The 15687-nt window shown below is 43.7% G+C and overlaps 1 protein-coding gene across 2 annotated transcripts in view; it reads left to right on the top strand.

Annotated features, from left to right (window-relative positions):
- The window catches only part of LOC109471257 (phthiocerol synthesis polyketide synthase type I PpsD-like), a 34270-nt gene that overhangs the window by 18030 nt on the left and 553 nt on the right, over positions 1 to 15687 (top strand). The window contains exons 3-9 of one of the 2 annotated variants that reach the window (XM_019770538.1): positions 2652 to 2812; positions 3003 to 3206; positions 3842 to 4023; positions 4579 to 11740; positions 11906 to 12070; positions 12413 to 12531; positions 12764 to 13852. In XM_019770538.1, the coding sequence (XP_019626097.1) occupies positions 2652 to 2812; positions 3003 to 3206; positions 3842 to 4023; positions 4579 to 11740; positions 11906 to 12070; positions 12413 to 12531 (7993 nt within the window). In that variant the 3' untranslated portion in view covers positions 12764 to 13852. Of the gene's footprint in view, positions 1 to 2651; positions 2813 to 3002; positions 3207 to 3841; positions 4024 to 4578; positions 11741 to 11905; positions 12071 to 12412; positions 12532 to 12763; positions 13853 to 15687 lie in introns of those variants that run through there. The other variant, XM_019770539.1, reaches the window with a different exon arrangement.

Here is a 15687-nt window from a genome sequence, read left to right as displayed (position 1 = left end):
AATTCTATAAGTCTGCTTAGTTCGATAATAGGACTATGAAACACTTGTGACATGTAATAGAGAACGAAAAAAACATCTGAGGATATAGATTATGTAAATGAAGACCTAATTTTCATAATTAATGGGAATATTTTATAATTTCATAGTTGTAACTTCTGGAAGTTTCATACTTGCCACATTTGGAGTTAAGTGAAGGCGAACATCAATAAACATAATTTATTCAAATCATGACCTCATTTGCATAACTTATGAGAAAGTGCTATAATAGCCTTTTTGTGAAGATAAGGTTGTCATTGAGTGGAAAATATGATCAACTGATATAATCCATGGTAATGAGGCTCTTATTTTCCAAATCAATGATTAAAATTGTATGATTCTTCAACCGCAAGGGTTAACATCATTTGGCGAAGGTATGAGATCGTGGAACTCTTGTTGCATATGTGTTTATGGGCGTCGAAATAAAAGGTTTTTAAGTGCTCCGGACACCCCCGTTATGCTGAAAATGGAATTTACCATGTTGTTAAGGAATGGGGAGGTTGCAGTTTTGGGTCTTAGCATTCAAAAGGGGTCAAACAGAGGGGTGTCTGGTTCCGATAAAAATTTTGGGTGACGGCGCAGCAATGACGGCGCGGGATGACGGCGGGGGTAATGGCGCGGGTGACGGTGCAGGCTGTCAGACTGTGACACGTTAATCAACAGTCCATACCGAACCAACCGTCAGTAGCCATCAAACACATACAAACATATTACGCACATAACTTTCATACTACACACAAACAAATAACCTAAAGCAATAGAACACAAAAAAACCCGGAGGTTTGAAATCTACGATTTCCCTTGTTATGCCTTTTAATTGTTGCGCGACTTTCAACAGGCAGGCTGGACCCTCTATGGCCAGCCAACTCCTCTGGTCAATGATGCCCCCCTCTGCCGATTTCTACTATGTATTCAGTCTGCAAAGTCTGGTGGAGACTAACTTAAAGACAAAACTATTAAATCCCAGAAGACAGCCTGCCCCAACCACAATACTGGCTACCAGGCCAGGCTTCATTGCCTTCGACCGAAGGCTATGAAATCGCTTTTGCACTGTTTGGCAAATTATGCACGATAACTCTCGAAGGCAAGGTCCGATGTTCACGATTTTTAGCAGGCAGGTTGTCTTAGGGGTGGTCATTGTCGAGGCCAAAAATGGGCTTCGTGGGGGGTTCCTACGTCACTGCAGTTGACCTTGGTTTTTGTGTTTTTCCCTTGTGTACAAGATATCTCGAGTATCCTTAAATGGAAGTTCATGATTTTTAGTGGGCAAGTTACCGTTGAGAATGCCAAGGTCAAGTTCGAAGATGGGCCCCGTGGGGGTTTCTATGTCACTGCAGTTGACCTTTGTTTTTTGTGTTTTCTCTTGTGTGCAAGATAACTCGAGAATCTTTAAATTGATGTTCATGTTTTTTTAGTTGGCAAGTTACTATTGAAAATAACAAGGTCAAGTTCGGATATGGGCTTCGTGGGGGGTCCCCACGTCATTGAATTAGAAAGTACTGCAGCGAAACTTCTGGTTTTTAAATCTCGTGATCTGGACGTGCAAGGGTCATGATTTTTAGATGGTAGGTAGCTCTCGTGCTCAGAAAAAAGTACCATAAGTTTGGGCCCTGTAGCAGCTTGTTTGGGAAATGCAGAGGCATTTGTTTGAAAATGTTTGAAGTAGGATAGCTCAAGAACCGGTTGACGGATTATTGTTATTTTTGGTATCTCGGTAGCTTAAGTGATGCTTGACCTAATTTGCTGACAATTATGCAAATCACATCTAATTTGCATAATTAATGACAAAAGTCTATATATCTGCTGCGTTCTATGATAGAACAATTAAATTGGCGCTGAATCTGACTTTTTGGATATAACAGTTACTGTGGATAAGGACTCCCCCAGAAAATGCCCTATTACAAACTCATCAGTGTCATATTTTATCCTTGAACAAACAAAGGCCCTCTTTGTTCCCCACACCAGCTACTGTAAATAAACCCCTGTCTTCCCACCTCAATCACTCACTCACTCAGCTCCACATGCAAGTGGTGTTGCTCCTCTCTGGCCCTTTGTGTAAACACAGATGTGGAAGTGGGTCACATCCTTGAGCTATACATTTTCTGGGGCAGGCGAGCAGTTTTGATAGCTCATGATGTAAACCGGCTGGGGTCACAAATTTTTGGTGTCAATAAGGCCTAACTTGCATAAATAGTGAGAAAAATGCTATAAATAGTATAATGCAATAGTGGTGACTGACAGGAATTTCATACTGGCTGCATTTGGAAGTTTGACTTTGACTTTATTAGGATCCACAATTAGCATACAAGTTAAGTGAAGGTGATCATTATTAAACATAATTTATTCAAATCAGAACCTTATGAAGAAATGCTAGAATAGCCCTCTTTGTTTAAGATGAGACTGTCATTGGATGATCAAAAGATATAATTGCAAGTAAGGATCTAATTTCCATAATCAATGTGAAACATTCATAATTTGTCAGTCAGAAAGGTTAACATCATTTGTCGAAGGCATGGGTTCGTGGAATTCTAGTTTCTATATGCAATGATTAATGTTCGACTTCACTTTTTGTTAGCCATTTTCTCCAATCAACTTTGGTTCACTTTGTGTCTTAGTTTCAAAGATTTCGACAACCGCTTATTCAACATAAGCGGTCAAGAGGCATCTCGGATGGACCCACAGCAGCGATGGATGCTGGAGTGTTCGTACAAGGCCTTAGAGAACGCTGGCATCCCTCTGAAGAATGTATACAACACCGACACTGGCGTTTTCGTTGGTAAGAGATGAATAGCTGTTTCTTCAAGTGGGGTGGCTAAAAGCCACCAACTTCACTTTTGTAATTATGTAAGAAAATGTGTGTCATTTCATACGAGTCACCTCATAAGTACAAGTTTAGATTTGCGCAGAGAAGCAAAACAACCTCAAGATGCCATGGTGATGCCTTTTAAAATTATATCATTCCACAGGTGTCATGAACTACGATTACTACTGGAATTCTACATTGGACATCGCAGAGGTATCAAGCAACACGGCGACTGGGGTTTCTACCCCTGTTGTTGCCAACCGCGTGTCTTATGCCTTCAACCTTACGGGACCCTCCATGACGGTCGACACCGCTTGCTCATCAGGAATGACCGCCTTGCACCTCGGATGTCAGGCTATCCGTGCAGGTTTGCTTGTTCTCCAATGAGGCCTTTCCTAAATGATTTTTTTTTAAATTCTTAGAATATATGATCGCTCAGGACTATTTTACAGAATGCACCTTACAACCGTTATTCCATTGTCTTATTTTGTACAAAGGGACACATTAATATTCTTGTCAATAAGCAGAAAAGAAAATATATATTACCTTAATTAAATGATTCACTGGTCATAGCTGCAAATGTAATTTACTACATGTATAAATTCTCTTTCCAAACATGGGAAATACATGGGTGAATGAGCAGAAGTTACAAGCACATTGTGTACCACATCACGTTTCATATGTATGGTAACGTTTAGACCTTCTCTGACATCCTAATCAGATTTTTTAAAACTAAGGTATCAGGAGCAATGGGTTGATGCTATCTCAGACGTTAGAATATCAGGTGCTACAAATATATATGAATCAGTGTAAACATGTCAATCATTACTCCTACTAGTCCTAAACTCTCAACGAATCATAATTTGAGTATGCCACAAACACCTACCGGCCAATTATTTGCAAAACTGTACACGGGACCCATCGCAACTTCCTTTAACTGATGTCGCCATTTCTCTCCATTTTCGATCAACTGATTGATCCTGATTTAATATTCATATACAGGTGACTGCACAATGGCGATCTGTGGCGGTGTCAACTTCATCCTGAATCCTGGCATGTTCGTACAACTGTGTCGTGCCGGTATGGTGTGCCCAGACGGTCGCTGTAAGCCGTTCTCCGCTGCAGCTAACGGCTACGCACGAGGGGAAGGCTGCGGTGTTGTCATCATCAAAAGTTGCAGAAAGGTATGGGAGTTATGTTTTATATAGTATACCGCAATCAATACAGCCATTAGGCACATTTCCTCCATGGAAGTGGGGGGGGGGTATTGTATGTGTTCCGTATATTTGTGGTCCACGTAACGTAAGAAGGACTGGATGGATTGCTGTGATATTTTATATGTGATTAGGTGTTGGGAAGACAAACGTCCACGTTCAGGCCACCTGCAAACTTTTATTGATACTGGAGAAAAACGACTTTATTTATTTTGTCCTGGACTTCCTATGTGTACATGTATATGCTTTAGTTTTTTTTAAAATGACGGACAGCTTTTCATGTCATGAAAAAGGGATGAAGTTGTAACCCCCCATCATCACCCCTCAATCCGAGAATTTTTATTCGTTCTCTTTAATAGAATGCATGGATATGCATGCAACAGTTTTGCATCACCTTACAATTCTGATTACATCATCAAAAGCAATGGTTTGATTATGTCACTGCTACCGTTTAACTGTGCCCTAGCTATAATCGGTAGAAATGGCAATCTAGTTAGTTCTACGGATATTGTTATTCATGAACAGGCGGTGATGGATAAGGACAACATCTGGGCCACGATCAAGACAGGGGTAAATCAAGACGGACGTTCTGCAATACCCATGACTTCCCCATCCTCATCTCAGCAGGAACAACTGATTCGCCGACTATACGAGCAGCACAGTGTAGATCCTAGCCAAATTGACTACATAGAAGCACATGGTACAGGGACGCCCGTGGGGGACCCAGTGGAGGCCAAGAGTCTTGGAGCAGTCATTGGGCAGTCAAGAGACAGCACAGAACCGCCAGTTCTAATCGGCTCAGTAAAGAGTAACTTTGGTCATCTCGAGTCAGCAGCAGCCATGGCAGGGCTTATCAAAGTCTTACTGATGATGAAGCACAAAAAGATCGCGCCGACACTGCACTTCAACGAGCCCAATCCAAACATCGACTTCGTCGGTCTCCGAATCAAAGTTTGTACAGAAGCCATCTCCTGGCCTTCACAGGACAAGGACAAGATGGTGGGCTGCGTAAACTCCTTCGGTTTCGGAGGCTCAAACGCGCATGCCATACTTTTCTCAGGACCACCCACTGGGGTAATTGAAGATCTAAGCAGGTCTGAAAAAACAAACATCATAGCTGTGTCGGCCAGTGGGAAAGAATCTTTGCAAGCCTCTGTCGAAGGTTTGATTTCGTTTCTGGAAAAGAATCCACGAACCTCCCTTAGCAGATTGGCATATACATCTTCTGTCAAGAGAACACACCATAACTATCGCCTTGCTTTTCCAGTCCAGTCCCTTGAACAACTTAATCTTGAGCTTCAGAAAGCACAGAAGGGTGTTTTCGGACCGAACAATAGTTCAGGTCCGAAGAACACAGTTTTTGTCTTTTGCGGAATGGGTACTTTATGGGAAGGCATGTGCATTGAGTTGATGGAGAAAGAGCCCCTTTTCAGTCGCAAGGTTAAAGAGGTGGATGAGATCTTCAAGAGATTTGCTGACTGGTCCCTGATCGACAAGCTTCAAAATGCAGAGGGCTTTGATGATCCCGCTGTTGCACAGCCACTGATATTTGTCTGCCAGGTTGCCCTGTTTCATCTGTTGATGACCTGGGGGATTGTGCCGAACAAAATCGTTGGCCACTCCGTTGGCGAGGTAGCAGCAGCTTGTTGTTCAGGTGCCCTTTCTTTACCAGATGCCGTTAAGGTCATTTACCACAGGGGGTATTTGCAGAGTCAGGTCACTGGTGGCAAGATGCTTGTAGTCGGCAACTATGAAGTCACAAAGGTGAACGAGTGCTGTCAGAAATTTGCAGGCAAAGTTTCTATCGCAGCTGAAAACAGTGGGATGTCATGCACAGTATCAGGTGACGCAGATGCAGTAGATAGTCTGCACCAGCTTTTAGATAAGATCAACTCAGAGGAGGAAGAGGGAAGAATGTTTATTCGAGAGCTCAACGTCAAGTCTGCTTATCACAGCCATCACATGGACCCCATCTGTCACAAGCTGCGAGACGCGCTTAATGATATCAAGGCGACTGATCCATCTGTTCAAGTGTTATCCACTGTCACTGGGGATTTGGCTTGCCAAGATTTTGCCTGCAATGAATATTGGGCAAAGAACGTCAGAAACCCAGTAATGTTCAACTCAGCCATGAAAAGGGCAATCGACGCAAAAGCTAGCAACGTTGTCGTGGAAATAGGACCAAGGCCAGCACTTCGTACAAATATCAAAGAGATCGCAGGTGAGGCACAACTGACCCTTGTTGCCTCGTCCAGGCCAAAACAAGAGCACGCAAGCATTCTTCGGTCTCTGTGTGACCTATATCAGGCTGGCTTAGATCCCCAGTGGAAAGCGTTCTTTGATGAGGATGAAGTTTATGTCCCCCTACCTGTACCTCGCTGTCATCTGAACAGGCAGTCCTTATGGTTCGACCCAGAGGCCGGGATCTCTGTGAGGCAGGAGAATGATAGCAGCGCAGGCTCAGTCCAGTCACACTTGAAAAGGCTGTCAAACAGCCCTCCAAGGTTCCGATGCTCCATCACAGAGTCCACACACCCATATGTGTATGATCATACTCTGCAGGGTATGGTTGTTGTGCCTGGCGCCCAGTATGTAGATCTCGGTTTAGCTGCCAGTATGGAAGCCATGAAGCCCCGCCAGCCCCCGCCAAATTGCAGGCTACAAATCGAATTCCTCTCTCCGGCAACAATAGGGCAGCAAAGTGATAAAACCGACCTTGTTGTCAGTGTCCACCATGATGAGACGGCACGAAGAATCATATTTGAAGAGAGAACCGATAGAGCACTGCATGCAAGAGGCCATGTGGAATATGACAGCGAGCGCCAGCCTGTCCTTTATCATGCCAACCTCGCAGCAATTCAAGAACGCTGCTCCAACCTACTACCAGAGGGAATTATCTACGGCGAATTCAGGAAAGTGGGTTTCCATTACGGTCCTTCCCTTTGCCAACTCAAGGACTGTCGGTATAGCAAATCATCTATGCACCCAGAAGCATTGTCTATGGTAGAAGTACCAGATGTTGTATCTCAGGACATGCACAACTGCTGTATCCATCCTGCGCTGCTTGATTACGTGTTGCAGTCTACAATATTGCTCATGATCAACGATGCTGATGACAAAGAAACGCTGTTGCCTGCTTCAATAGGGAGCGTTGTCTCCGTGAGGCCCCCTGAACTCAGAATGTGGGTATACGTTCGCCAACTGTACAAAACAAAGGATGCTTTGTGCTGCAACGGAGCGCTGCTGGGAGCAGATGGACAGGTCATTGTTGAGATCCGAAACATCGTCTGTAAAGTTCTGACCGACAAGCAATCAGTGCCCTTTTCTGACGTCACGTACACCATGGATTGGTTTCCATTTGAGTCCTGTTGTGAAGCACCAGAGGAGTCTGTGGCTCAGCTCAAGTGCCTTGTCCTCGCAGATGACTACGGGATCCTAGATAAAATGAGGCACCTTGTCAGTCCTGACTCCATCTTCATCTACCGGGATGAGTTCTGTGAACAAGATTTCAGACTTAACAGCAGCGTCTTACCCTCCATTATACAGCAGAGGGACGAGTCCATTGAGTTCGACCAGATACTCCATTGCTGGGGTATTTCCATGGTAGAGGATTCTACATCCTGCGGCGCGGCACTGAGGTCAGCCGTGGAAGTGGCATGCGAGAGCCTGAGACAACTACTGAAGATGTTGATAGGAATGGATAAGAGTATTCCAGTAAAGGTTGTCACAAGAAACGCTCAACTGCAGATGTGGAATGGGTACACGGAAGAAAAACAAGAAGAGATTCCACCCAATGCCATCGACCTGGTGGGACCGCCGCTTTGGGGTCTTGTCCGCGCTGTGCTCCGTGAACGGGCATACCTGAACTGTCAGCTGGCCGAGCTTGCAACTGGAACTGACGATGAAATTCTCACTCTCGTTCAGGAAATCGCAACAGCTGAGATGTCAGAGTTCACAGAAATCATGTTTGCAGGTAACAGGAAATACTACATTGAAATGCTACCCCGCAACCTAGACAAGGTTTCCTCCATGCATCGACTCAACATCGCAGAGGAAGGAAGCAGAGTAAAACTACAAATAGTGGAGACAAGCAAACAGCAGAGTGTCAGGGCCACATATGATGATGAGACACCTTTCCTGAATGCCGACTACCATGTGCCCCATGCTTATATCAGGGTATCTGCAGTTCGCTTGCACGAGGCTTCCTTTGCACCTGTGATGAATCCAACGGAAGGAAGAGATGTTGTACCATGGCTTGAGGACAGCAACTGCAGCCAGGACCTCCATGCTCTAGACTTTTACGGAACAGTCACTAATGTAACAGAGAAGTGTAAGATTAAAGTGGGGGATGTTGTTTTTGGCTGTTTCCCTGTTGTCGCCAGTTCAACCTTGTGCGTTCCTGTCTCTATCTTGAAGAAAGCTTCTGCTTTCCATCAGCTAGAGAACTTGCCTTGTTTGTCATTGTTGGTGCTTGCTTGGGAGGTCCTGGCTGGTGTGAAGCCAAAACAACGCATTGGTCTTGTTGGCGGGAAAGGTTGCTCGATGTTTGCCTGTGCATTGGATGCCATAGCAACCAGGTTAAAGGTGACAGTGACGAAACTCCAAACCGCAAGCCCTGATGAGCAATACCCTCTGGTTCTTGTTTGGGAAGTGGATGAGGCATGTGAAAGCGCAAAGAAGCTGCAGGCTATGGTTGAATCCAATGGCCAAATCATCATCATCAGAGGTAAAGGCGCTCATGTACACGAAATCTCCCCACTGAACACACCAACTATTTCCAGGCCTGACATACAGTTGAAGATGGTGAACACTTGGCTTCTGTTCAGGGAGGCAAACCTCCTCCGGGTTATGCCTTCTGTACTTAAGTTCCTAACATCCGCTACCAAAAGCTTGTCAAAAAATGATCTTGCTGCCCACTTCATTCCTTTGTCAGAGATTTCCGCATTGAGTATGCCGAGTGATATCAGTTCAGAATCTCTCAGTGAACAGCCAGAAGAAAGTTTGACAGTAGTAGAATTTCAGTCGAAGACTGATGTACCCGTTTGCGTCGACAAAAAACAACTCTTCCGCAAGGATTGTGCCTATCTGGTAGTTGGGGGACTAACGGGCCTTGGTTTGCTAACAGTAAGCTTCTTGGCTGAAAAGGGAGCTGGGTACATCGCCATTATGTCCAGGAGTCACCCCAACGAAGAAACCAATAGCGAGATTTTGGAACTTGCCTCAAGAACGGAAACCCAAGTCGTGTGTCTACAAGCTGATGTTACCTATCTAGATCAAGTGGAAGCTGCCATCCAGAAATTAGAATCGACATTTCCGGGTGTACCCTTGAAAGGAGTATTCCACAGTGCAGTTGTCACAAGCGACGGCGTCCTCATAAACCAAGACCACAGTCACTTTCAAAGAGGCATGGAAACCAAAGTGATAGGAACATGGAATCTGCACATTGCAACTCAGCGTTTCCGGCTTGACTACTTTGTCGGGTATTCGTCCATCGCAGCAATCATTCCAAATGGTGGGCAAACAGGGTACGCCGCTGCCAATGCCTTTCTCGATGGCTTCATGTTCTATCGCAGACAGCTGGGATTGACTGGACAGACAATCAACTGGGGAGCATTGAAGCTCGGTTTACTTGAGAGAAATGAAGCAGTTGCAAAGAAGCTGGAGCAACAAGGGGTGCCAGCCATGGAGCGTCATGACATTGTCAAATATTTGGAGAATTGTCTGTTGCTCAATAAAACACAGCTCATTGTGGCCCAGGTCAACTGGACTCGTATCAAGAGAGTTCAAGCAAGGATGACGGATTCACGTCGCTTTCAAAGGATCCTTAGCAGCATACAAGGCACAGAAGCGCAAGAAAACATGAACGCATTTAACGTCGATATTGAGACGCTGTTGAAGCAATCGAGTGAAGATCAACTTACAACGTTGGAAGCAGTGGTCAAACAGATGTTTGTGCTGCTTTTGATGGCAGATGAGGAGGCGGTAGCTGCCAACTCCTCCGTCGTAGACCTTGGAATAGATTCCCACACAGCTATAAATGCTCAACAGCTAATCAAAGTGCATATTGGGGTGGATATTCCCATCATCATGTTTCTCAGCCAGGACACCACCCTAGGCTCTTTAGCAGAGGCCATACAAGAGCAGCTAGTTAAAGGCGACTCCAGCAAAGTCTCAACGGGAGAGCTTGAGGACCAGGAACTTGACAAGACGCCCCGTTTGCAACATGACAAAAATGAATCAGAAGCTGAAACAGAAGCCATCGAGCCTCTAGCAAATGAAGCTGCACCCGTTCTCAGCCAAGACGACGGCTTCAACCTAACGGGCACTTCGTCCGAGATGGGGCGATTTTCACTCGCAATGACAGATGTCTTCTACCAACAAATGAATAACACGATTAATGACCACGGCATTTCGGCCTGTCTACACGAGCTGTTCGAGAAACAGGTAAGGGATACACCGCAACGAGTGGCTGTCATTTTCAAAGATGCAAATGTCACCTACCAAGAGCTCAACAGGTCTGCGACAGATCTTGCACAGGAACTATTGAAGCTACCACAGCGGAAGAAACAGAGACACGACTGTGTAGGAATCTATCTGGAAACCTCACCAGAATTACTGAAAACACTATTGGCCATTTGGAAAGCAGGTAAAACCATTGTCCCACTTGACATGACCGGGCCTATGGAAAACGTGACCCAACTGATAGAAATGTGCAACATCCAGGTCATTGTGACTGATTTCTCTGGATACCCATTGATATCTACCAAGCTCCCCAGATACACGGGTCATGTCATTACTGTCCCTGTGGAGCAGAAGTTGGAGAACGATGATACTGTTCTTCAGAGCGTCCTGCTGCCAGACTCGACTGCATTTTATATGCATGATGCAGGCAATGGTAGAAGGGTTGTCCAGGGTCTGCACTCTGGGGTGTTGAATCGCCTAACTTGGATGTGGGACAACTTTCCCTTCAAAGAAGATGACGTTTGCTGCCTGAAGACTCCTTCGAGGCATCTTGATGCTCTTTGGGAGATTCTTGTTCCACTCCTCAAAGGAGTTCCTGTTGTCGTTGTGACTGAGGGCACGCTGAAATCACCGATTGAGTTTCTGAATGTCTTAAGTGAACACAAGGTCACACGACTTTCGGGCGTATCCAGGGTCTTTTGGGAGAGACTCATTATCGCAGTCGAAAGGGTGTCCCCTGAAACCCAGCCGTGTGTTCGCCAGCTGCTCATGAACGCCGAAAATACAGACTTTTCCATTGTACAACAGGCAATGAAAGCACTCCACGCTGAAGAAGCTACGGTGATGCTTAGTCGTACGGCTTTCTATTCAGGAGTTGTCTTTTGCAACCTCAAGCCAAGCTCTGTAGAGAACGACCTGTCCTTTGTCCCTGGTTACAATACAGCAGCATACGTATTGGATGAAGAACGGCAACTGTGTAAGATCAACCAGCCAGGTGAGCTATGCCTGGTGTCGCCTGGGCTTCCCTATCACGACGCGACAGTGACGAGAAACAGGTTCACCTCCATAGCTGTGGAAAAGGTGGTGGCGACAGGAATCATGGCGGTGCTAACAGAACATGCAGAGATCAGCCTCCTCAAGGGCGGATCCGTGCGGAAGAGTCAGCCACTGATGTCCAGACTGATGAACGGTGGGAAAGGTCAGCACCTTCACGAAATGATGAAAGGTAAATAGATATACAATGTACAATCTATAAAATCACATGTCCCTAATGTTTGTACACTTATCGAGTGCAATGTAGTCTCGTACTTCACTGTAAATACCCGATTTTGCATGAACTTCCAACGAAAGGATGGTTGAACAACATATCAACTTACCAACTTTCTTGCAGGAACTGTCTTCACGAAACGGACGACGAAGGCAAATGCACATGAGCGTTATGTCAGACTAGTGTTGAAGCACAACGATCATCTGGAGGCCACCATTATATGGGGACCGTCAGAAAACCAGCTATCCTCTGAACTGAACGTCAGCAACATCACCGATGTCTCCTCAGGTAAATATTTAAATCCCAGTGTCAAATGCTATCTTCAACACCATGTGCATTTTTATATCACTTGTAGTTAAACCATCATCTTAACTGCTATAAAAGTTACCTCAGATATATTTTTCACTTACGTGAAGGTTAGACAGCCAGGTAATGAGAAACGCCGAAAAACAGTTACTCATTAAGCAACTGGATATGATTTTGGAAACGGTCAGACGTTTCAGGTAGCATCCACTAGCTTTCGTCAGTGACACTGGAGAGTTGTCAGAAAAACCAGTTCGAACTATTGATTGATATAAAAATAAGTGAAGCCTGTTTATGTTTGACTCTTCATTGTTTGTATCTTGGCAGAGAGATCCACATTGATCATCTCCACAGACCAAAGGAAGTTCCTGTTCAAGACGGAGAAAACAGAAGTTCTGCGCATGTGGATAGAGGGACTGCAGTACCTGCGAACGTTTGTTCAATAGGTATGTTTGTGATATGATGCTTATAAACTATTCAGTCAGATGCAACTCTGAATGTTTTATCGGAGCATGTTGTGTATATTTTTTGTGTCGAGAGTTTAACTAGGATGTTCTAAACATTCAAAATATTTGCTGTAGTTTACGAAGCTTTACTTCATCATATCAAATAAGTACTTAATAGCAAAAACATTGACTTTAAAGCTAAAATATACACATTTGTGTGTTTCTTTCAAAGTCAAGAGGTTCATTTCAAAGTCAAGAGAAGCCGTCACTGAACGTTCTACCTGGTCCTGGTGAACGGGTGCGTCTTCATCATCCTATCAGAAATTCAGTTTTAAAACTAATGGAAACATAAACCGCGCGAAAGGAGAGTACAGATAACAAGGGATTCGTTAATTACACGCTTTAATGTGTTGTTAGAAATGGAATTTCTCCATTTAGCTTACAGCCCAACAGATTTGTTGAATTTAAACACTCTTGAAAAAAAAATAGGCGGAGACAGAAGTAATAGAAGTACAATGTAAATAACGCTCTAAAAATAGTAGAAGATACATGTAGGAATTTGGTCTGATCCGGCTATATTCATAACTCATATATTTAGCTACAATATACTGCCAACTAAACCTTCGAAATATTTTTCTTTTACTAGTAGTATATTTAAATGAAGAAGACAGATTATGCTCCATTTACAGAACGTACGAAATGCTGTAATGAAATTTTAGGCCGAATACCAAACAGCACTATAAAAAACTAGATTGGCAGCTGTAGTATTATTTCCGTTAAAGACATATTCAGTGTCTCAGAGATCATAACGTCTGAGTCGTTACTCATTGTCAACAATAATTAGCAATGTAAATACTACTTAGTGTATTAGAATATAAAGAATATATTGTTAGTCCGTGTCATGAAAGCAATTTACGTTCTTGGTATACAGTAAACAATGTAAAATAACTGATACATTTTCTATTAGATAACGTTTATAATCAACAGTTAAACCTACAGACATGTTAAAATTCAGCAATCCCCAATCTTCACTGTGGAAGAATTCCGGTCTTGGAAGTGTGAAACCAGAACAATTTTACACAAATTATACCGAATGATGTTACCCTGTGAGTAGTTGTCCCACAAATGGAACGTAAGACGTCGACAGGAGTCTGGAATCATCTAATGTTCTATTGCTGGAATCATATTTCAGTTGTCTATATAATGTACATTTAATTTGACTGAAGAATAGCCAACCTTTACATATATATGTTTTAACATATATATGTAAAGGTTGGCGCATGGCCCTTCAGTGAAATTAAAAGCAAAAGTGCTAGAGCCAGTATGGACAGTATCATTACCTTTATGATTAACATTAAACTTTGAAAAAATGTATGAAGTCTTTGTGCCATTTCTATGCTGAGGATATTAGATCGATCAAACCTTTAAAGTCCATGTTTCTAAAGTTGGAAAAAAGTACAATGCATATGAAGCTTTGCATCTGTGTATCCTTGGTGTATATATCCGACAGTTATATTATGCGCGACTCTCAGAACCTCGCAAATTTTCATATTTTCAGGGCACCTAAAATGTAATCAAAGGGAGTAACATAAATCTTCTTCGAATTCCTGGGCCCTTGGCGACTTGCCAGACGATCTGTAGCTTAATAAATACATAAATCTAGAAGCCAAATAAAAGTAAAATTGATAAAAAAATGAAAATAAAGAAGTCTCAAACATACAAGGACACTAGTAATTATGTGTAAGGCCACACCAAGTAAATTTTATGGATGACGTCCTTTGGAGACCCTAAATCTAATGCGAGAGGGCGAAAAAAAACAAGAAGGGCCCTAAAAAACAAGATGCCTAGATTAGAAATAAACTAAGAGACAATAAATGTTAGGACACAAACTGAATGAGGTGACACAGTGTAACAAGCAAGAAGTCTTTTCATCATCTTTAAAACCGGAAAGTTGGCTCTCCCTGGCCCACATCGGGCGCGTACCAGTCAACAACAACGTTTCCGCACGCCTTTACTACCTCAACGCTCGCATACTTGGCGACTAAGGGTGGAGAGCCCACATGCTCTGTAGAGCAGGACAACATCTTGTTACGGGTTTCATCATCGTTACGGGATTTTTTTTTTATTTTTTATTCCAACATGTAATCACCAGACGTGGTGACGACACACTCAAGTTTTTTCAACTTATATTAATGCCGCCACCAACACAGGGGACAAATACATGACAGGACAATACTCATTTACACCTGAGCGAAGTGAGGAAAGTCGTGTAAAGTGCCTTTCCCAAGGGCACAAGATCGGTGGCATGTCAGGACTCGAACCCGGGACTCTAAGTTCCGAGTCGCGCACTCTGCCGCTACGCCAGACGACCCCACAAGTTACGGGATTTGCGGTACTGTCGTGACTCTCTGGTTACAGGAAGCGGAATTTCTTGTTTTTTTTCTAGGAACAGGCCAAAATCAATGCGCGCGCGGACGTCATCCATAAAATTTACTTGGTGTGGCCTAAAGTATTGTTACAGTATTTCTGCCCCAAGAAAGTACAGAGGTCGTAATAAAGAGTATAGGCTTTCCTATAATCAATCAGTTACATAGGCACTTTATATCGTGAGAAAATGTTCAATTTATGGTGGCATTATTGTTTCAAGCAACGAAGGTCACACATGGTGTTGAGATTGTAAACAGTAAATTGCATAAGGGGCCTTTTGTCAGCCGATTTTATATCGCCTGACCGGTCAATTGAGGGCAATGAAAGGTCACCGTATGATGCAATCTGCGGTCCGCGGTTATAGCCTCTACCAGGCTTGAGGGCGCGGCTGGAAATAGTAGAAATTGGCAAAATAGAGAGATAAACACGCCGAGGGAGTTAGTCATCCAGTTTACAGTTTGTCGGCAAACAATACTGTACCATTAGGCTCCTTCCTGAGGCGTCGCTAGAAAAACTAATAGAAAGAAAGGCAGAAATGCATAGATGTTACATAGATGTAACGCAGAAGTGAAAAGAGACGCCCTACGGCTGTGGGAGGTTCTGCAATAGAGTAACCTTTAGGGTAAGTTCTGGACTAGGTACGAGGTCTTGGTTGGGAATGGATGTGGAAAGGTTTGGAATGGATGTGGAAAGGTTTGGAATGGATGTGGAAAGGTTGGGAATGGATGT

The sequence above is a fragment of the Branchiostoma belcheri genome, unplaced genomic scaffold, assembly GCF_001625305.1.
Source record: "Branchiostoma belcheri isolate BF01 breed outbred unplaced genomic scaffold, Haploidv18h27 scaffold243, whole genome shotgun sequence".
Lineage (NCBI taxonomy): Eukaryota > Metazoa > Chordata > Leptocardii > Amphioxiformes > Branchiostomatidae > Branchiostoma > Branchiostoma belcheri.
This window is presented reverse-complemented; position numbering and strand designations above follow the sequence as displayed.